Here is a 24002-nt window from a genome sequence, read left to right as displayed (position 1 = left end):
TATGGGTACAAGACAACGATATATTTAATACAATATACTTACTTAAACATACATAGATACAATATATAAATATCCATGACTCGGAAACAAACATCCATATTCATCATATTAGTCACTAACTATTCGGCTATATGGGTCTTATACTTATAATAATATCAATGGTGTCTTCGGAACATTCCAAATTGCTGTTTGCGTATCGCCGCTACAGTTTGCGTATTACACACAAAATAAAATATTTTGAAAACATTCAGACGCGTGATAATTGCTATTTAATATATTTTAACAGTGTCATCTACTATTTAAGTGTGCTTCAAGACATCTACGCTACACCTACATGAGGGACGTTGTTTTTTTAGGAGGAGGCGTCAGGAGAAACTGAAGAGGACAAATTTGTATATGTGTACCTATGACCTCAAAAACTAAAAACATATTTGTACGTAGTTAGCGAGGATCGAACCGGGGGCACCGTGAAAGTCGATGGTTCCACCTATTGCACCATCGACGCGTTTATTTAAGACAGTGCCGAGGTCCAGAGAGAGGTATTAATTAACTCAGGCAAGTACACTGAGGCATCCGGTCCATAGATATCCAACCGCCACCGGACGTTAGGGTGCACCCGTTAGCTAGGATTGTGCCGCCCAGTCCGAGTTGGAGGACTTCATACTCAACCCTTGAATTACTTCGTACGAGTGTTATCTTCGCGTTTATTTTAACATGCGTATTATTAACGACGTTATGTACCTCCGATATGTTAGTATGAATAAGACCATTACGGACTCGACCACTTGATCGAATTATTTGAAATTTCTGTCAAAGTGTAGTTTGTAAAACCCTGATCAGTGCCGGATTAACCACGTAGCAACAAGAGCAATTACTACTATATACATACTCATCTCATCCTGGGCGTAATTTTTTGATTGGATCTTATGAATATGTAGTATATTGAATTTATTTGATGTCACAAAAACTTGAAACGTTACAACTTTTCCTACTAAGACAATCCACGTCAGACAGTCCATACCAACTATTATTTCTATTATAGATAGAGGGCTTTTGAAAGAATTTGCTGGATGTATTAAGCAGGCGCGGGGCCCGGCGCCTGCTTAATCCGGCACGGACCCTGATTATAACTTTATTTTGAATACTTTTGTCTATCTGTCTTTTTTCCGGTGAAACTTTAGAATTTCTTGGCCAACTTCTATTCTATTCTTTCCACTGGCTTCTGTGGAAGCGACACCACAATTCAGCCAATGTCACGTTTCAGTAGACCACCAAGCAAATTACCTACTTATTGCTATCTGTAGGTATAGGTAGATAATAAAATATAAGAGCGCCGTAGTCTGTACATTAAATATTTAAAAATAACTATTTTATATTCGCTCCGAGGGCAAAAAATAGTTTGACTTTTGTCTGTGCTTACTAATCTCAGAAACTGCTACATCGATTTGGATGATGTGAATATAACAGTCTCGTAGTATTTAAATTTGCAATCGGTTCAGAAACAAAATAGTCAAATTAATTTAAATAGTACTTTAATTATAAATTGGCTTCGGTCGAGTAATCTATACCTATGATAAATCTGTAGAGATTAAATTTCTGTACAAAGAAAAAAAAAGATTAAAACCGAGTCAGGGGGATGTAAGAAGAGAAGTAGAACAGGTCCTAATTTTTTTGGAATTTCTTATTTCTCTGTCTGTTTGTACGGGCTAATCTCTGAAACTATTGAACCGATTTAATTGAATTTTAGCATGATGATACCTTACATCCCCGGTCAACATCTTAGATACTTTTCACCCTGGAAAATTAAAGTGTTCCCGTTCGACAGTTAATAACCTCTACTTACTGAAATAGCGTAGTACACAACAACGTATGCACATTATTTAATAAAATTTGGTATTTTATTGTGGTGCGGTCCGGTGGCAGGCGGTGGGACGGGCTTGCGGGCGAGTGGAGGGGTTATTAATATTAAACGCCCGAAATTCTTATTAATTTGCATTTCCAATGACTATCAATAAATCGCAGGGTGAAACCCTAAAAGAAGCAGGCTTACATTTGGTCATGCCACGTTTTTCCTACGGCCAACTCTACGTGACTTGCTCATACGTTTTAAAAATCGCAAAATCTGCATGTCTATGCTGACTGAAATAAATCGTTTAACATAATTTAGGAGGACAAAGGAATATATTGCAGTAACTACCCATAACTTTTGCATTACTATCAATCATCATACATCCGCCCTATTTATGCTCACAAACTATAGCGTCTACGTATTACCTACTGGTGAACATCATAAAAATTCTTAGTACAAAGTAACATACATTACACAATATAGTAGTTCGAACATTTATATTTGGAGAACGGCTGGACTGATTTTCATGACTTTTAATTTATTGGATTTGCCTCCGTCCCGAATCGCAGAATAATTTAAAATCATTAATCACAATTTTTTACAGGGTACCTAATCTTTTTTTATGGAAAAGGAGGACTAAAGAGCGTACGGACCTGCTGTTAAGTATTCTCAGACGCCAACATTCTCTTGCAACAACAGAGAAATCACAAAAGCATTGCCAGCCTTAATCTCTGGATCTGGACTAAGCCGATTCTGAAAATTCTGTTACCAATTAATTAAAATTTTGCGAGTGTCATATATATATAGGTAGGTACTAAGTATATATTAACGCTATAGAATACTTTTTCATAGTAGTTGTATTTGTAAAATACGTCGAAGAAAAAATCTTACGAACATTAAACATAAATTCTAACACACACACCGTCGAACATTAAAAATAAATTATAACGCTCCAGCTGACCCGGCAAAACAACGTTTGCCGGGTCAGCTAATCTGATATATTTGTCAAGTTATAAGTTTGTCAAACATGGTTGGAAATTAGTTTTTATTATTTCCGAAACAACAGGTCCGATTTTAACTGCTTTCTTATAAGATTTGAATTGTTAAAATAAATCACGGTTCCGTGCAAAAAGTTATATTTATCCTACCTATATTGGAGGGTATGTAACCCATAAAAATGTGAACAAAAGTCAGCACAATTGTCAGATTGACACGTAAGGACATGTAGCTACCTCGCTCATACTCCCAATAGTTTTTAATTAGTACCTACCATAAAAAGGTCAAGCATTATATTGCGTACCTATTTGTATGTTAAAATATATGTACTGTACCTTGTCACATTAACCCTTTCTAAATCCCCCTTGTAACATTATCGCCACACCTAATAAATACCTACTTACCTATTCATAAGAGTGTATCATCAACGCAAGAATTCTGCCGGAGGGTGGCGAAAAACTACAGATTTATAAAATTGTGAATTGAATAAAATTTTCCATTGACTTGCTATTTTTGTGGAGTACCTACTTAATTTTTGAAATATGTTTTCCCCTATTAATGTGTTCTGTACCAAACTGTCTAAAATAACCATGCAAAAGCTTCTGTTTTATTTTGCCAGAACAGATTGTGTATCAAACAATAAACCACTAAATAAAAAACTAAGAAACCCGACTTCGTTTCTGTGTCTTTAGGCGTTTTAAGAAGTTTAGTTCAAACGGGCACTCGACTAATAGGGCTCATTTACCATGAACTACCTAAGTTTATGGTACATGAGCCCATTGTATTTTAATTAACAATATTTTTAAACTAGCTGATCTGGCAAACGTTGTTTTGTCATATAAATTATATATGTAAACCTTCCTTGAGCTTCAACGAATCTATTACAAAAGATTTCATTAAGATCGGTCGAATAGTTTAGGGAGTTATTAGGGAACATACAAAAATACATTCTCTTATATATATATATAGATTGCCTATATGTTATTGTGGTGTGAGGGCCATATTATTGTAAAGTTTCATCAAAATCCATTCAGTAGTTTTTGCGTTACATAAGTTCAAACATACAAACTTTCACATTTATAATATTAGTAGGATACAAGAAAAATTGTATAAGTCGATTTCCAAGTTATACAGAAAAGCAGTCGGCCTTTTCTAAATAACCTTTTTTTAGCTATTTAATAGCTTCACCTGTATGTATGTTCGTTTGTAACCAACTCATTCATCACTTTAACTGGCCACATTTCGTTTTTAGTTTTTTTTTAATCTATTATTTACAGTTTTATTATTGAATGTGTTTAGAGTTTTAGCCAGATAAACTGTTACAGACTTCACCACGTGTTGGTAATCCCAGCTTATGTTGTGTTTTGATTCATAATTTATACCCGGTGCCACTCCCACACTAAATACGGATCTAACGACACCTCTCTAGCTAAGTCAGTTCAGGTCGCACAGTGTGCCAAACATTAATACATGCATACTCGAAAAAACAACTCTCCTGCTGGTGCAGTCGGGTAATGAAGCCAGGCGCAGAGTATGCTTTACTTGTAAATAACTGGTAGGCGACAGATTCTTTAAATGTAAATAATTTGTGGTTTTTATTTCACACAAATAACTTCAAGTCAATAACAAAAATAAAAACAAGAAAATTTTTGTATGCATATATTTGAAGATTTTGTAAATTGATAACTATTCACTATCGGTGAGGTAACAACTTTTAGAAACACATCAGTAATCTAATCTTAAACGCACATCCTATTTCAAAGAGCGCATCCAACAAACGTAAGTCCTACAATTTTGAAACACTAATTATAATTTGCTATGATATTCAATATACAGCCAACTAGCAAATTAGTTTTTTACTATATATACTAACCTACATGTGAAATAGATTACCGAGTACCGCCGTACAACTCACCCTCTAAATACTTAACAGTCAGTAAAGTTCTTTTCAAATCTGAGATCAGCTTATGCTTAGACCCAGAAAACAATATTATTATCACTGTTGAAATTCAAATTAGATTTTATTAGGCTTTACCTACCTCAGTTGCGAATTTAAAAATATATTATAAATTATAATAACAACCAATAACTTTGATATACAAAAGTACAATAATTCTAAAGTGAATATTTCGGAATTTAATAAGTATCAATGTGATTATTACAAAAATCAAGGTACCTACTAGCTAGGAAAATTTTATGTTATCAAGTTATTACTAATTTAAATGCAAAATTTAACTGGAATAAAACCTAACTTTTCATTACGAATACTTTGTTCTCAAAACACCATTCATACAATTACAAGTTACAGCATTTACATGTTTTGTAATGGATACATAGTATAGACATAATATACAATAAACATGTTTTACAATTTTGCATTACTACTTAATTAGCCAATATTTTAACACTGTTGTGTGAAGTGTAACACTTTAAACACTTATATAAATATTGTTTTCAATAAAATTTGTACATTTTCTCCAATATAGTCTATTATATGCTAGAATATGAAGACCATGTTAACAACACACTAATTGCACGGCGGTTATAGGTACAGTTAAATACATATCACAAGAAATTCCAAAGTAGGGTTTAAACCACATATACAACGGAAGGGTACGTTTATTAGTTGCTCATGGGTGATTGAACAATACTAATACAATTAAAAATTTAAATAGTCAATTTTCAAATAATAAATAAACATAAAATGTTGATAACTCCAAACTAAATATTTTTTACCCTACTCTGACATTCATGGCAATGTTCTAAAATTATTCTTGATGCTCATTGTATACTAATCTAGCTCACAGTCCAGTCCAGCCCCCAGCGCTCAGAGACTTTCAGTTGGGCAGCTGCAGCATCCTTCAAACTGAACAAGTGTGTCATTTCTAATTCAGTTTTGGCTAATCTGATTGCCTTCTCAAACAGTTCCAGTGAACGTCTTAAGTTTCCTCTGAAAAGAAAAGATACACATTAACCTTTATGCTACAAATAAATACACTAATTAATTATCTAATCAGCATAATATGTATGGCCCTAATGATTAAAATTCTATAGTGAGATATAATACTCATTCCTTTCACTTAAAACTTGTATTAAGCATCAAGAATAGTTATTAGTAAACATTTATTCTAAAAATAAAACAATTATAAGTAAAAGTCATACTGTACAAATTAATTTGCATCATAATATCTATAGATAATGTGGGTTACACAACACAAGTTATGGGGCACAATTATCACAGGTGTAGTACCTTTTAGGAAGGGGTCTACTGACTTTAAATAATCAAATTGCATATTCACATCTATAATTATATATTTGGTTGTGTTGTAAAATAGCTTCTCCAATTTAAGAGAGCCCTACCCAAGGCTAATATTTTGTCCCTGCTGTTTGAATAGGGTTTATATCAATTATATTTTGCTTTATTATTTAATTAACACAAGCAAACACATTTAAATAAAATTATATCTAAAAGAATTACAAATGTGTGTATCTGATTTTTAACAATATTGTGTATTGTAACTGTGGTATGAGAAAAAACATCCAAAATTTTTAGGCAAAAGAGAATATATTTCTTTAAAGATCCTTGAAATGAAAAAGCATTCAAATTTCAATAGAGAAATTCCTACATACTTTATTCTACAAATAAAAACCCAAAATAAACATACTAAAAGAAAAGAGGACACTGTCAATCTATTCTGCAAAAATGTGCAATCTATAAACTCTATCTACAGCCTATGATGGAAGTCTATGTCTATGATGGAAGCAATGCAAAATGTAGTAATGAAGTAATAATTTAAATTTTCTGCAATTATTTATTATTAAAATTATTGCAATTATTAAAATATTCAGATAGAATAAGATGTGTGTGAAGCCTTTTGGAAAGTATTACACTGAGACACATTCATTAATGATAGTTGGCATTTTTACACATTTTATATTTTGCTGGTATAATATTAATGTACACACTTTATAGTTACATAGACAGAATAATTGCAATATAATAGTATTATATTTATCAAGGTGGGTATAAAAGAGGGTAAAGGATATATTTGCCTAGCAATTTATGAATAAAATCATAAATTGTGTTAAAATTTGTCAATGATTTATTTTTGTGGTATAATTTTTCTCATTGTTTTAATCTTACTTTTTTGTTCATAAATGTTCAGTAATGGAAGTTGGTAAAATAGTTTATGCAATAATTTGGAAGTGTGGTACCTACTTATTGATTTGAGAGTCACTGGCATCAGGTGTGATATTAGCAGCATCAGGTGTGATATTAGCAAATTAAGTTTTTAGAAATGTTATGTTGGGCCATGGCTTAAAAAAGGTTGGGAGACACTGTTCTAACTGAATATTACTAAAATAAATAAGTAAAAATTACTCCATAGCAGTTTAGACAATTATCAGATTAGCAATATAGAATCAAAAATCCTTGTTGTTATACACAAAATAAAACTTTATACACACTGTTAAAGTCAAAAGTGTATTATATGTTTGGATAATTTATTTTAACCGTTTTCATACTTTCATGTTTTTCTTGCTATCTCAACACAACAATAATTCATATTATGTTTAAATTATAATACTTTTATAAGTACCGTCTATTTATATTTCACTATCTCAATTATCAAGAGGCATAACCATAGATAACATGATAAAATGTGTACAAAAGATAACCTTTATCACTTTATTCTGTGCTACAGCTACCATTAAGATTTTTTTACACAACATGTTAATTACCTATAAAATATGAAATCTATGATTAGGTTAAGATGCTATTTTCAGAAATAAAAATAAACATGGAATATAGAATTAAATTTATGAGTGTGGTGGTTCAAATAGTAATGAATGTAAGAAATGACCATACAAATAATTATTTTACACTACAAAATAATGATATTAGTTTTAGTCCTTATCACATTAATTCTATTTGTTGATTTGGACCATCAAATCATTATTAGTGGTCACAGATTGCAGACCAAAGTTATTTAACAAGGACTTTGGGGCACCATGACACACAAAAATGCTATAAAGAAAGCTTACCTCTGAACTTCAATTGTTCCAAGAGTCTCATATGCAAAGTCACATTTGTCATCCATATCAATGGCTTTGTTAATCAACTTGACAGCCTTATCAAAGTCTGTGCTCTTCTGTAATTGAACAAGGCCCTTGTGCACATACAGTGTGGCATTATTTGGGTCCACAGCCAGGGCTGCATCAAACAGAGCCTCAGCCCTGCCCCATTCCTGCTGATCTGATAACACTTGTGCATATAAAATGTATGCATCAGCACATCTGGGGAACAGTTCCAAAGCACGCTCAAAGTCTGCCCTTACTGTAGTTAGAGCTCCAATATTTTTATGTAACTGGGCATGTCTGTAGTCAGCATAACATTTCTGAATGTATGCAATTGAGAAGTTGGGATTTAACTCAACAGCCTTTGCAAATTCTGATGTAGCTTCATCCATTCGTTCCAACAGCAAGTACACCTGCCCCCGGTGATGATAGATATCAGAATTGTCTGGATCTAACTGTGCTGCTGTACTGAAATCTTCTAGACATTTTTCGGTGTTTTCTAGTTGTGTAAAAAGTGAAGCACGTTTGATCAATGCATTGACTCTGATCTTAGTCGGTGCATCACTGGTGATGACATTAGCGAGATCAATATGTGCCTCCTCATGTCTACCTAAGAGCAAATAGAATGTAGCTCTTAAGAGTAATGCTTCATATTTATATTTACCTTCAGCATCTATTTCTTCAGTGCAAGCTTTAACTACAGAGTCATAATCTTGGACTTCAAGAGCTTTTTTGGCATTAGCAAACCCACATGTTTCATTTGCATCAACATTTACCTTAGCAATTGGATCTTCAGAAAATGCAGAGAAGTAAGTTTTGATGAAATGTTTTGATGGCATTACTGGGTCTCGTTTATCAAGAGCTTCTCGTGCATGTTGTCTTCCAAGGGCTTTCAGTATGCGATCGGCATTCACTAGTGAACTTTGAACCTGAAATCTCTCTAAGATACACGCTGAAGTAACATCTTCCAGAGCAAGAACTAGATCACCACTTTTCTCTGCAGCACGGGATCTTCGGAGATACGCTTTAACATACTTTTCATTAAGTTTGAGCGCGAATGTACAATCTTCCTTAACTTGTTCCCACATCTCTCGTTTTTCATAACAAGCAGAACGATTTTGATAAAAGGTAGCTAGATCAACTGCACGTTCTGAAGGGCAAGCCTCTATAGCGTCATTATACAATTCGATAGCTTTATCATACTCCCCTGCATGAAAAGCTCGATTACCGGCCGCCTTTAATTTCATAGCGCGATCGATGGCACTCTCCGCTGCCTTTGCATTGTCTTCGTTATCTAATGAAATTGTTGTCTTCGCTTTAAGTTCAGCTACTTTCTTTTTCTCAGGGTCTTCAAATCTACTTCTCATATAGAGGTAACCTAACCCAATGGCCAGAGGGGCACCAAGTAGTATGGCTAGCTGCCATTTAGGAAATGGTGTACTTCCCGTGGACGCCATTCTCTCAATATTTCACATGTGTAGTTTCAACCATAAAGTTAATCATTTATTTTATAATAATACCTTAAATTTATTAAATGAACTCTTAATTTTATAAAATATATTTTGCAGATCAACCTAACCTTTTTGACGCTTTGACAAAATGTTAATGAGACAGCTGACAAATCACAAATGTCTAATCGTAATTTAATAGAGTATAGAACATAATCACATTTGGGCTTAGAATATTGACACTATAGGCCGGAACGCATTGCAGCGGCGATGCGCTGTGCGTCGCAAGATGGTACCTACCTATCGCACTACAACTGCAGTAAGCGGCAGCTCGCGTCATTTCTATGGCAGTTTGCATCCGAGCAACATTACAAGATGAGCGATAGTGACGAGGATTAGGTCATTACTTATTTATTGTGTGCAGAAAAAGAACCTATTAATGGATGCGAAAAAAATAAATAAGATTACAAGTCAAATAAGTAAACTTTATTCAATTAGGCTTAAACTAAGCGCTTTTGAATCGTCACTATAAATATAAATTTTAAATTACTGAATCTACCATAATGTTTCGGTACAAGTAGAGCTTTTGAAAAGAAAATACAAGAAACGCAACGGCCACTCTTTTCAATCAATGGAGTATTTTACTATGGTTCTAATATACAAAATAAATTAGTTTGTAAGGGTATGCATCCAAAATAAATGAATATAATAAAATTATTAAATTAAACTAATAAAATTATTTTTATTTATTTATTAAAATTAATTAAATTATAAGACAAAATTCTATAAATTTAACAACTAACAGTATAAATGCTTAAGCGACGCGCCGCTTGCTGTGTCGCACTGAGCGTCGCTGCACTGCGCGTCGCGGCGCTGCGCTTCAAAATATTCTCTCGGAGGCAACTATGCCGCGACGCACAGCGACACTCAGTGCAGCGCCGGTCTGGTGCGACATGTTCCATACAAAATGGTTGAAATAATATTTTGACGCTTAGTGCCGCACAGTGCAGCGCAGCGCAGCGCCGCGCTAATGCGTTCCGGCCTTATAAGTAGTCCCCACGTGCCCCTTTTAGATAGCAATAGTTTTGACAGGAGTAGTCTTAGTTGTGGTCATATTATTATTATGACTAAAATTACCCCTCACTCAGCTGATTGGGAATGTAAATATATTAAACATAATATTGAAAATAATGTAATGATAATAATTTATTTATTATAGGACCATAACAAAACAAAAATTATTTCATAAAATCACTTCTTAAACCTCACCTATTAAATATACTACATTCAGAACTCTAATAATGACCAGGAAATATAAAATGGTGTTATTTCTATTCACATGTATTTATTTTCTTTCATAAATCTAAGTTTTTAAAATATTATGTAAAAAAAAAACTATGTATAATGATATTATTAGATAGATACAAAAACAAAATATCATAAACTTGGAGTGCCGCCGGCAGCGGAGTCATGCCCAAGTGCTTAGCTATCGGTGGCAGGGCTGCAGACAGAGGCATCATGTAATTGATCATGCATGTAATTCAGAAAATCATCAGAGCATCTTTGAGCAAACCGCTTAGTGATATTCTTTCGATATATTGATAAGCTAACTGACTTCGCAATAGGACCGCTCTAAGGACTATAGGGCTATCATGGTCGAGTCAACGTCTCGTCGGTCATTTCGCTAGCCAAGTCAAAGAACTTGCTGAACTTGCCCTTCTCAGCTTTCATCATATAGGATAGTGATTTCGACGAGGACAGCCTGGCACCGGGATCGGTTAAGTACCATGCTTATATAGGTGTAGCTGTACCTGCAACCAATAATATCAATTAATACAAATGTCTAATATCTAACTTGTAACGTAAAATACCTTCGTAGCATTATAGATCGTAGAAATATTAATCGTGCATAATAACTGTAATAAGCGTATGCCGAAAGATTCGTTCTGAAAATAACATTTTATTTTATATAACGTAATATTAGCTCTGATAAGAACCATTTCATAATGCTGTACATCAACTCATAGAATCATACAGATCACCAGTAGTCGAAGTACAAGCATCGTCACGTTCTCTCGACGACCGCAGATATACTCACGTGATCAGTCATATGCTCCGCGTTACACAACCGCACAGCAAGGCCGAGCGTACTCGATGGGCGTTTTTTTTTTTTTGAGAGGAGGAAATACTGTTACGTATTTACGCCCCGGAACGGGGCGTAATATGTCGGACTCGAGTGTCCGCGTAAGCGGACGCCCCATACCGACTAAAACCTCCTCTGTGCTGTTAGCAGCCCTGGCTTTCACAGCGAAGTAGGACGTGGGCCGTGGAGGCCGCAAAGACTACGCAACAACAGTCGCGGGGCGTCTCCTAAGGAGACTCGAACCTCAGACCGGCTGTGTGCTTGTGGGAAGGAGGGTAGGGCGTCGATCACTATTCATGCAATTTTAATCAATGAGCGATAGATTAGGTGCTAAATGCTCATTGACATCGAATGATCGAGGTTCGACGCGAGTTTACACAAGCCCGCGCTCGCTGGCCGGCTTACTGCGATAGCATTAGTTTTAGAGCGAGATAGAACACATAATATTATTCTCAATTCTTATTAAATGAAACGTTTTACTATTGGTCAAAATGTAAGCTTTAGTATTGGTGTGTATTTTCTGAACTTGTAAATATTTTTTAAGTAACAATTGTAATTGGTTAACTAGTTTTAAGGATTTTGTATATACATCATGTAACTTTCTAATAAATGCTCTTCCACATATTCCTCACAGTCAAGCAGTTGTTTTATTTAATCGCCAAATTCCAGTTTCTAAAGTGGTGACCCCGAACAAGAACACCGACGGAAGGAAGCAAGGAACCCGAACAAGAACACCGAATCTCTGCCCGGCTACACATTGAAGAACAGCTTCACCAGCTCGCCGAAACGACGAATTTCTGTTCGACGAATCTCTGCTCGAGGAATATCAACCCGACGAAGAAATGGAAGACACAAACCAGGCTCAGCCACTCCCAGCGCCCAGTGCGACAGAAATCTTCACCATTTCACTGTCGATGCGCATACCACCATTTTGGCGGGAAAATCCGCGATTGTGGTATCACAGCTTTGAAGCCGCCACCGATGACCTCAAGAGGAGTCAAGCCCAGCTGACACAGATGGTGCTCGTCCAATTAGAAAAGGCTGACATCGAACAATTCTCCGACATCCTATTTAACAACATCCTATTATACCGAGAGACAAACAATATTCAGCAATCAAGGAACGTCTCATATCGGTGTATGAAGAATCCGACAGCCGCAAGTTCCAGAAGCTACTTGCCAAGATGGAGCTTGGAGACCAAAAGCCTTCCCAGCTACTGCGACGCATGCGTAACCTTGCGAGGGACAAGGTTACCGACTCCACCCTCCGCATGATGTGGAGTATGCTGCTGCCAGCCCACGTCCGCTCCGTGCTCGCCGTCAGCGAGTCATTCAGCGCGAAGTCCACGCTGGAGGAACTGGCGTCGCTTGCTGATACGATGATGGAGCAAATCCAGGAGGTAGCAGCCGTTTCCAGCCAGCCACCAGCCGTCTCCAGCCAGCCACCAGCATCAGGTCCGGAATCATCAACATCAATTCCTAGTAGATCACACGCAATTCCTTATTAACGAGATACGAAAACAATCACTAGAAGTCGCCGAACTCAAGTCAAGGCCATCTCAACACTATCATCGCCACCGATTTCGCTCGTCATCTCGCAATAGAACTTCGTCACAACACCGTTCCCGCACACTCAACAGCTCACCAACACTTTACTGCTATTACCATCGCCGATTTGGTAGTGAAGCACGACGTTGTACTACGCCCTGCAGCTTCAAGAAAGAGCCATCGGGAAACTAGAACGGACGTTAGCTGCGGCGGAATCCGCCGTCCTTCACACATCATACCGCCTTTTTGTCACAGACAAGAAAACAAAGATGTCATTCTTAGTAGATACCGGTGCTAATATATCCGTCCTACCAAGAAAACTAGGCCTGAAAGCAACGCCTCTACCATTTAAATTGTACGCTACAAACAACACAACAATTTCAACTTATGGCGAAAAAACATTAGAATTCGATCTCAACCTCCGTCGACCATACAAGTGGAAGTTTATTGTAGCTGACGTCACGAAACCAATATTAGGTGCCGATTTTCTCAACCACCATAAACTCATCGTAGATTTAAAAAATCGAAGATTAATTGATGCCGTCACAAATCTTAAAATCAACGCGCCAATAATGTCAACGACCTTACCCACAATACGAAGTATCGATATACAGGCCCCGTACCACGCGATACTCGCCGAATTCCCCGGTACCACGAGATTAACTTCGATCCAATTATCGCCAAAAATTAACGTGGAACATTATATTGAAACACAAGGACCTCCATTACATTGCCGTGCTCGTCCCATACCACCTCATCGTTATGAAATAGTGAAGAAAGAATTTGATAACATGATGCAACAAGGACTCTACAGACCGAGTAAAAGTCCATGGTCTTCACCACTCCATATAGTACCTAAGAAGAATGGCGATATACGGGTATACGGTGATTACAGACGATTGAACAGCATAACCAAACCCGATCGTTATCCAGTGCCGAGAGTTAAGGACTTCACCCATCATCTGTCTGGCAAAACAATATTCTCCACAATCGACCTTAACCGCGCTTACCAACAATTGAAGACCAGGGAACAGGACATAGAGAAGACAGCTATCATCACACCAATGGGTTTATTCGAATTTGCTCGCATGTGTCCTGGTCTGAAGAATGCGGGACAAACATTTCAGCGATTTATTCACGAAGTGCTCCGTGGATTAGACTACTTTTTCCCATTCATCGACGATTTGCTCATAGCCTCAGCAAACGAGACTGAGCATCGCGATCACCTAAGAACAGTTCTTAGAAGATTGGAAGAACACGTTATCACTATCAACCCCGCGGAGTGTAACTTAGGCCAAACGGAAGTCAAATTTCTTGGATACATCGTATCAAAAAACGGTATACAGCCACCAGAAGAGAAGATTAAAGCCATTACCGAATATTCAAAACCTAAAACTATAGAAGGTTTAAGACGATTTCTAAGCATGTTAAATTTCTATCGTGACCACATACCGAATGCTGCATCAATACAAGCTCCGCTAAACGGTTACCTACACCATGTCAAGAAACGTGATGAAACAATAATTGAATGGACCGACGAAGCATCACAAGCATTCGAAGAGTGCAAGAATAGCATATCTAAAGCTACCTTACTCGCTCACCCATCACATGATTCCCCTATCGCAATATTGTGCGATGCGTCTGACAATGCAGTAGGTGCCGTCCTACAACAACACATCGAAAATAATTGGCAACCACTCGGTTACTTCTCTAAGAAATTCTCAGAGGCGGAGAAGAAATACTCAGCGTATGACAGAGAACTCTCAGCCGTCTATAAGTTTGTGAAACATTTCCGTAAGATGTTTGAAGGACGTGAATTAATTATACAGACCACAAACCCCTCACATTCACTATGAATAAAACACATACTGAAAACGAAACGCCACGCCGAACGCGCCAATTATTATTCATCAGTGAATTAACAACCGATATTCGACACATCAGTGGAAAAAACAATATTATTGCCGACGCATTAAGTCGGTTTACTTAAAGACATTTATTCTCATAAGATTTAATATAAAATCACTTACATGAGAATTTTACATAAATATACAATATAATATTACTTTAGGTTTCTATGACTAAGCATGCAAAACAAACAAAGTGAACAATTACAAAAAATGAAGGTACATAAAAATTCTCAACAAAAGAACATCAACATATATTATATTTATCCGGAATAAGAAGGACTGGATGTGGCTAACGACTTATAAAGATAACAGTTGAAGTAAACTAAAATAATACTTACGGTTTGAACAATACTACAAATATGAAAACTTAAAACAACTTGAAGCAGTACATGTTTATATGAGTGATTGTGCATTCGAGCATTTTTTTTTAAATCATATTATTTATTTTATTCGTAACAAAGTTAAGATGAAAAAATACTTAGAATGAAGTATAATTACTACCTATATTAAATAGTGTTGTTTATAATAATATGTGATTTAAGTTTTTTTTTAAATAATACCGTACTTTTAATTTCTTTTATAGTATTTGGAAGTTTGTTATTTATAACAGATTTATATCAGATTTATGTGAATTCCCTCGTAAGTTAAGTTCCTTTTACCGTAATTAGTTCTTGGTGGACGTAGCATAAGTCATTACAACTTCTTAAGTTTTTTTCTTGGGAATACTTCTTCTTTTTAAACATTAATTCTGTGTGTATTTCGTTAGTAAATATTTTTCGAATAAGAATACATGTGTAATATTTATATGTTTGTGTTACGTCCATTATTTAAGTTTTTTTATATACTTTGCTCGTTGGTGTCAGAAAATCATATCTAAATAATACTTTTATAAGTTTATTTTGTGCAGTTTGGATTAAATTTATATTAGTTCTGGCAGCTGAACCCCAGATTTCAACCAAATAATCAATATGTGGTTTTACAAGAGAGTTATAAATGATATAACGTAAATTTCGGGGGAGACAACGTGGTATACTACGCAGTGTTCCAGTAAGGGATGTCAGCTTAGACTTTATCCTATCAATGTGAGGTTTCCATGTTAAATGATTGTCTAATTAAAGGCCTAGATATTTTTCACTATCAATAGATAGTTGATAATTTTAATTAATTGGTTATTAATTTTTAATGGTAAATAATTTGGAATATTTTTATTTTGAGCGGCAAATATAACATAATGGGTTTTTGATATGTTTATCGTCAGTAAATTACACTGAAACCACACATTGAGCAGGTTTAGATCATCTTGTGCGTATTGTATGATTGGCTCAATTTTATGACCAAAATAAAAAAGGCTAGTGTCATCTGCATATAGTGATAGGGTTCCTTTGAGCTGCAATTTACTAATGTTATTTATATAAATCGGTATTACTGAAACACCTAACAAAATTGTTTAATATGATTCTTGAAGCTGAATCTGTCCCCAATCAATGGTGTAAGTCGGATATTGTACTGCTATAGAAAAAAGGAAACCCATTAGACATCACCAATTACAGACCAATCAGTTTAATGGCAAGTTTATATAAGCTTTTTGCATCTGTCATTCTCAAACGCATAACACACGAAATTGACATTGCACAACCCAGGGAACAAGCAGGCTTCCGTTCTAGCTTTAGTACGATTGACCATATACATGCATTGGAACAAATAATCGAAAAGTACCAAGAATTTAAAAAACCTCTGTACTTAGGTTTTATCGACTATACCAAAGCATTCGATAGCATAAGCCACAGCTCTATATGGAAGTCACTAAGCAGTTTGAACATCAACGAAAAGTATATTAATATCATAAAACATATTTACAGTAACTGTATAAGTAATGTTCGACTAGAATCGAGAAGTGAAGCAATATGCATTGAAAGAGGAGTGAGACAGGGTGACCCCCTGTCACCTAAGCTATTTATTGCTGTATTAGAAAACATATTCCAAAACATAGACTGGAAAGCCAAACGACTAAAAGTTAACAACAGCTATTTAAATCATCTCAGGTTTGCTGATGATATAGTTATCCTGTCTGAAACATCCAAAGATCTATGCGAAATGCTATGCACACTTGATCATGAAAGCTCAAAAGTTGGATTACAAATGAATGCTACCAAAACCAAAATAATGACAAACAGCAACAAATTACCCATCAGAGTCAAAGAAAACAGTATAGAATATGTTAACAGCTACATCTACCTGGGTAAGCAGGTATCATTTAATAAAACAAATAACGAAGACGAAGTCGAACGCAGAACAAAAATAACCTGAAAAATTTCTGGTCGCTCAAAGAAATCTTAAAAGGAGACTACCCGATGAATTTGAAAAAAACCGTATTTGATACCTGCATAATACCCTGTTTGTTATATGGCTGCCAAACATGGGTATTCACGACAAGAGCTAAACAGAAGATCAGGACAACACAAAGAGCCATGGAGCGAAGCATATTAAAAATAAGAAAAGTACACAAAGTCAGAAGTGAAGAAATTAAACAAAAAACTAAGGTAACTGATGCCCTCATGCAAGCCCTTAAATTGAAATGGCAATGGGCTGGTCACGTAACTCGCTATAAAGACAGCAGGTGGACACTCAGAATCACGCAGTGGAAGGGATCTAAAGGAAAACGACGAGTAGGCAGACCGAAAAGTAGGTGGGCCGATGAAGTAATGGAATTAGCCGGGAACGACTGGCAACTAACGGGTAAAGACAGAGACGCGTGGAAAAAGTTGGAGGAGGCCTTCACCCGAGGAGGGGTTCATATCCAAACAAATAAATACCCATACAAATAAGTAACACGTACTAACACCTAGATATTAAGAAAAATATAAACTAACACTAAATAACAAAATTTGAAATGTACATATATTAAGGATATGAAATAAAAAAAGGCTTTATTATTTATATAAATCAGAAATAACAATGGTCCTATTGAGCCTTGAGGAACTCCATAAAGTACAGTTTCCTGACTGCTTTCATACTTGCCAAGGTTGACTACTTGTTGGCGATCCGTCAAGTATGATTTAAAAATTTTGTGAGCTAAGCCAATGATACCAATATCATTTAATTTATTAAGAATAATTTTGTGGCTAACTGTATCGAATGCTTTTTTTAGGTCTATAAATATGCCAATGCTATATTTCTTATCATCAATGTTATTTTTTAATTTTGTTACCAAATAAGTCGCATAGAAACAATAACCGTATCATCTACGATCGACTACAGCGAGAAAGCAAACGCACAAGAGCGAGACAGCAGCATAACACAACTCATTCAACAACCAAACTTAACCTTCAAGAAAATAAATGTACCTAACACGAACCTAGAATTATATTGCGAAACATCAACAAGTCATGTACGTCCTTACATACCTACAGAATTCCGCAAACAAATTTTTAATAGTGTACATAATTTTACTCACCCAGGAATACGAACATCACGTAAATTAATATCTCAAAAATTCTTTTGGCCTTCAATGAATATTGACATCGGGAAGTGGAGTAAAACTTGTATAAATTGTCAGAAAGGTAAATTACAACGCCACACAGTCAGCAAAATTCAATGTTTTAACGCAACCGATCATTTTCAGCATATACACATAGATATTGTTGGACCTCTACCTACCTCTGCTCAAGGACATCGTTATATTCTGATAACAATGATCGACAGACATATTGGTTGGCCTGAGGCAATCACTAGCGACAATATTACAGCCGAGATAATTGACAGATATCATATACAATCACTGGATCTCAAGATTTGGATGTCCAGCGACACTAACAAGTGATCAAGGTCGACAATTCGAAAGCACTCTGTTTACCAACCCCATGAAAACTATGGGAGTTAAACGGATACGAAGTACTAGCTATAACCCAAAGAGTAACGGAAAGGTAGAACGCTTTCATCGTTGCTTGAAGACAGCCCTTCGTTCAAGGTTGACGAACACCTGTTCATGGGTCAATGAACTACCAACCGTATTATTAGGCTTACGCGCAGTTCTACGATCGGACACAGGCGTTAGCGCCGCTGAACTAACATACGGCTATAACCTTCGTCTACCAAGTGATTTCTTCGACATAAACACACAAACATTATCTACCTCATTGGATCATACCTACCTTGACAAATTACGTACCCACATCGCAGCTAATAAACCACACTCACCTACTTCACATCGTAATAACAAATACATATTTGTTCATCAAGACTTACATACATGCAGTCATGTGTTTATTAGAATAGATTCAGTAAAACCACCATTACAAACACCATATGAAGGACCGTACCGTGTTATCAAATGAAGTGGTAAAGTTTTTACCATTCAGTTACCAGATCCTACGAACAACTTGACGTCCCAGCCTATCAAAATGTCAAGGACAGGCCGACACATCAAGTTTCCGGTGCGTTTCACTTGAAGGGGAGGGTTTTTTTTTTGTGCCTTAGCTCGTAGCTTAGTCTGTCAGTCTGTAAGGTTTCGACTTTTCCGGGGTCTTGTAGAGTTTTCCTCCTCCTCTTCATTTACACAGTCCCTTGAGTACGCCTTCATTTTTCGTCTACCCTCCTCATCTGGGGGTCTTGCATGTAGCGGGGCAATTCCCACCAGATGAGGGTGTGACGAGGCATCTGTTCGCCGGAACATGTCTGTTGTAAGCCTTCTTACGAAGGCGTCTAAATTTTCAATTTTTAAATCTTTTGAGATTGTTGCATTTCGTACGTAATGCGGTGCCCACTATGGAACGCAACGCAAAGTTTTCTTGTGCTTGCAGGCGATCCGGGTTCCACGATGTGAGATACGGGTACCAAGCTGCTGCTGCATAGGTCAGTCTGGACCGTATGTATGTTTTATATATCATCAGTTTAGTTCCTAGTGGCAGCTTGGCCCGCAGGATGGGTTGGAGCTTGGCGCGAGCACCCCTCGCCATCCCGATGGTGTTGTCAATGTACTTATTGAAGCTGAGTCTCCGGTCAATGGTAACTCCCAGGTATCTGACGTCCGGCCTCCATGGGAGTTCCTCCGACATCAGCTTCAAGGGTGAGGGTAGTTTCGTATTTCCGGTGATGATCGCCTGCGTTTTCGTTACGTTCACAACTAATCGCCATTTTTTTAACCATTCTGGTAACGCTTCTAATATTTGCTGGAGCATTTTCACTGTAAACTCAGGTCTGTAGGAGGATGCGTAGAAAGCTGCATCATCAGCGTATAATGCTAGCTTAGCCTGCCCAACGACCGGGATATCGTCAGTGTACCAGGCATAGCAGTGCGGGGAGAGACAGCTTCCTTGAGGTACTCTGGCTCTCACTGACCTAACACTCGATTGGCAATCCTCCACACAGACAAGGAATCTTCTGTTTGTGAGAAATGTAGCTAATATTTTGATTATACGCACTGGCATATCATTTTATCATCTTGTACAGCAGCCCCTCGTGCCATACACGATCGAAGGCCTTCTCCATATCTAGCAGTACGGCTGTGACATATTCTTTCTTGTTGTGGCTCACGGCAATCTCGTTTACTATCCGTGTGATTTGCAAGGTGGTGGAGTGTTCCGCTCTAAACCCGAATTGCTCCTCTCTCGGTTTTGTGTACGGCGTCACATGTTTCAGTAAGACTCTCTCGAAAAGTTTGGAGAGAGTGCTTAGCAATGTGATGGGTCTGTAACTTTCCGGTTTGGGGGCGTCCTTCCCTGGTTTAAGTAGCATCACCACCTTGCCTGTTTTCCAGGCGTCTGGAAAATGGCCGGAGTGGAATATGCCGTTAAAGATGCGAGTGAGCGCGACCACACTCTTCCCTGGCATGTTCCTCAGTGCTTCATTGGTAATTTGCTCCAGACCAGGTGCTTTTCTTGTAGGTAGGCGTTTGATAAGCTTCGACACCTGGCCTGGAGTTGTTCGTGACAACTGGTCTTGGTCGTTTGTGGTCTCTCTTCCTGCTAGATATGTCTCCACAAGTTCCTCCACCCTTCTGGTGTGCTGGGGATCCAAGTCTGGATTTGGTGCGAACTGTCGCTCCAGACTGTCGGCCAGGATTTCCGCCCTGTCTGCCGCTGTGAACTTCAGAAGGCCTTCGCGATCCAAAAGTAATTGGACTGGTTTGGGGCTGCTGAAAAGCTGTTTACATAGCTTGTGGACTGAGCGTACTTCGTCATTTATTTTTAAAATGTGACTTTCCCACCCCTCGGCTGCGTACTCGTCCAAAGCTATGCGTACTTGCTCTATGAGATGGTTGAGGCGGCGTTTGGTTGTAGGACATCTTGTACGTTGCCACAGTTTCCTAGTCTCTCTCTTATCGTTTATAAGTATCCGTATCATCGCCGGGAGCTGTTCTTGCTTTTTCCCCGGCTAAGAGGTGCGCGCTGCTGACTTGAGAGAGAGCTGGATGTCGTTCGTGAGTGCCTCGGTTTCATTTTCCACGTCTTCGCTTGTAGTTACAGGCCCTGTTGTGCTTCTTGTATGCAATTTATTTCGGAACACTTCCCAGTTTAATTTCCGTCTCGCAGGGGGATGTGAGACCCTACTGGGAAGGAATTCCAGAGTGAGCAATACCGGTCTGTGGTCAGAGTCAAGTTCGTGCAGTACGCTCAACTCTGGAATTGCGGTGTAGAGTTCTTTGTGTAGCACCAGGTCGATCACGTCACCGCTTCCATCAGGCATATAGTGGGTCCACGATGTAGGGCCTGTGACTTCATAGCGCTCCTCAACCATCTCCTTGTACAGAATGCACCCCGTCGTGCATACCTTGCTTGAGTGCCAGGCGGTGTGTTTGGAGTTTAGGTCGCCTGCCACTATTGTTGGAATGTTCCTGTCGAATAATGACCTTAACTCCATCTTATCTAGGCTTGTTCCGGGTGGCCTGTAAATTGAATAAATACGCATTATTTTTCCCGCCACATTGATCAGAATTTCCAATGCTTGGAATGTTCCGTAATCTGTGACGGGTATCAACTGGTGTATCACCCTCCGTTGAACTAACACTGCTAGTCCTCGGTACACCTGTCCCGACGGCGATACCTCATCTTTTCTATATATGTGATAGTTCGTTATTTTGAATATTTCACTTGGCCGCAGGTGTGTTTCGTTGACTAGCAGTATGTCAGCTCGATGATCTTGTAAAAAGGCATTCACCCGACGCGCTTTACCTTTGAGGGTACTTGCGTTTCAATATATAATTTTACCCTCCATTTTTGATAAGCTGGCTCAAGCCCTTCAGGGCGGTCCTGTCATCGTCCGTTAGCGATTGGAGCAGCTTCATCATGCCTTTCAAGACATTGACGTTCTGCCCCATCTCCTCCGATTTTGCTGGTACCTCTGCGTTTGGTTTTGACTTTGGCTTTTTGCCCCGCTTCTTCTTACCAACTGAGTCACCGTGTGGGTTTGCAGGGGCCATTAGGGAGGTTGGAGCCGTTTCTTCCAACGTTGATAGCACGGTCAGTACAGTGCCCTTTCTCCCCCGAGGTTGACTTGTTTCGGGTACCGGACCGCCGTGCTTGTTTTTCATCTCTTTTATAAATACCGGGCAGGCTTTATAAATCGCCGGGTGCGGTCCGCCACAGTTCTTACACGTGGCGGCTTCGTCCTTCGGACGAAGGCATTCGCTGGCCCTGTGAGGCTCTCCACAGCGCACACACGCTTGTTGTCGGTGGCAGTTGTGGGAACGCGATTATCAATATTTGAACAGATACAGGTGTTACGGCAATTCCATCTATCAGTTTCGTTGTTAATCCAAGTCGCGTTTACCTTATTATTACTGTTTTTAATTTTATCTGCAATGAATTCTTCACAGAAGGAATTGAAGACTAAGTTATAGTGAAAATTAGCAGTTTCACCATAGTGTAAAAATAGTATCGTACTTACCAAATTATTTCCAAACCTCTCAAGACTGGTAACTGGTATAATCGTCACTTTTTTTGGTTTGACATTGTCCAATCTTGTATTTACTTTTATAAGTTGCCCACTATGGTCGGACTGAAGATTATTAATTATGAGTTTACTAGTAATAGTAACATTTGTAAAAATATTGTCTAAACAGGTTGCTGTTGTAGAAGTGATTCTAGTAGGTTCCCAAAATACATTGAACAAATTAAAACTTTGAAATAAATTTTTAAGGCTAGTACAATTGGCCGAAGGTTCAAGCAAGTTTATATTAAAATATCCACACACTATAATTGACTTGCTGGTTTTGCTAAATTTTGTTAGTACCTCCTCCATTCTATGTTGGAATTGTTCTTATGATGCAGTGAGGGGGGCGGTATACACTTACAATAATAAATTGCTCTAGTTCTATAAAAGCTATCTCAACTCGTTGTTCTATAGACACATTAACAATATCTCTTCTATTTTTATATTTTTATCTATTATTAATAATAATTAGGGAACCTCCATGTATTGCCCTACTTCTAGAAAACCAACTGATTACTTTATGTTCTCTAAAACTAAACTGGAGCTGATGACTCTTACGCCAATGTTCTGTAATACATAATATATCTATATTACAGCAGCTCAAAAACAGTTCAATTTCTAATTCCTTACTTGAGATACCTTGTATATTCTGGTGAACAATATTTATGCGCTTTATATTATGATTATCTATAGCAGTAACATTTATATTTGGTGAATATTGCCTATTTTGTATGATATTCCAAGAGTTGTCCTCCCTTGCCAAATAACTTAATTTAAATTAATTGAAGAAAAATCTTCATTGGTATATTTTTGTACATTAGTACTAATACATTCCCCAATAGAGGCTTGTATGTCGATTATTTAACAATTTTGCCCAATAGAGGCATGTTTAATTATTATTATTATATATAGCATAGTGATACTAACCACTTGTGTGATTTGCTCAAAAACAAAAAGTGTTGTAGTGCATAAATGCGATAAAATACGGTGGAAACGATTTAGATACTTCATCAAAATCAGTGAACAAGTGACAATTTACACGAAATGTGAAAATTGGTGCCCGATTAAGACTTGGCTTAAAGGTCTCGTTTCCCGGCTATTAAA

General features: G+C 37.4%; 2 protein-coding genes across 2 annotated transcripts in view; one reads left to right on the top strand and one right to left on the bottom strand.

The window, feature by feature from the left end:
* The window catches only part of LOC126971706 (uncharacterized), a 91656-nt gene that overhangs the window by 23635 nt on the left and 44019 nt on the right, over positions 1 to 24002 (top strand). The window lies entirely within an intron of this gene.
* LOC126971598 (mitochondrial import receptor subunit TOM70) lies at positions 4491 to 9540 on the bottom strand. Its single transcript, XM_050817940.1, has 2 exons — positions 7889 to 9540; positions 4491 to 5795 (listed from the first exon to the last, which is right to left on the bottom strand). Exons 1-2 carry the CDS (start codon positions 9376 to 9378, stop codon positions 5642 to 5644), a joined length of 1644 nt encoding a protein of 547 aa, XP_050673897.1. The 5' UTR covers positions 9379 to 9540; the 3' UTR covers positions 4491 to 5641.

Source organism: Leptidea sinapis, chromosome 24 (assembly GCF_905404315.1).
Source record: "Leptidea sinapis chromosome 24, ilLepSina1.1, whole genome shotgun sequence".
Lineage (NCBI taxonomy): Eukaryota > Metazoa > Arthropoda > Insecta > Lepidoptera > Pieridae > Leptidea > Leptidea sinapis.
This window is presented reverse-complemented; position numbering and strand designations above follow the sequence as displayed.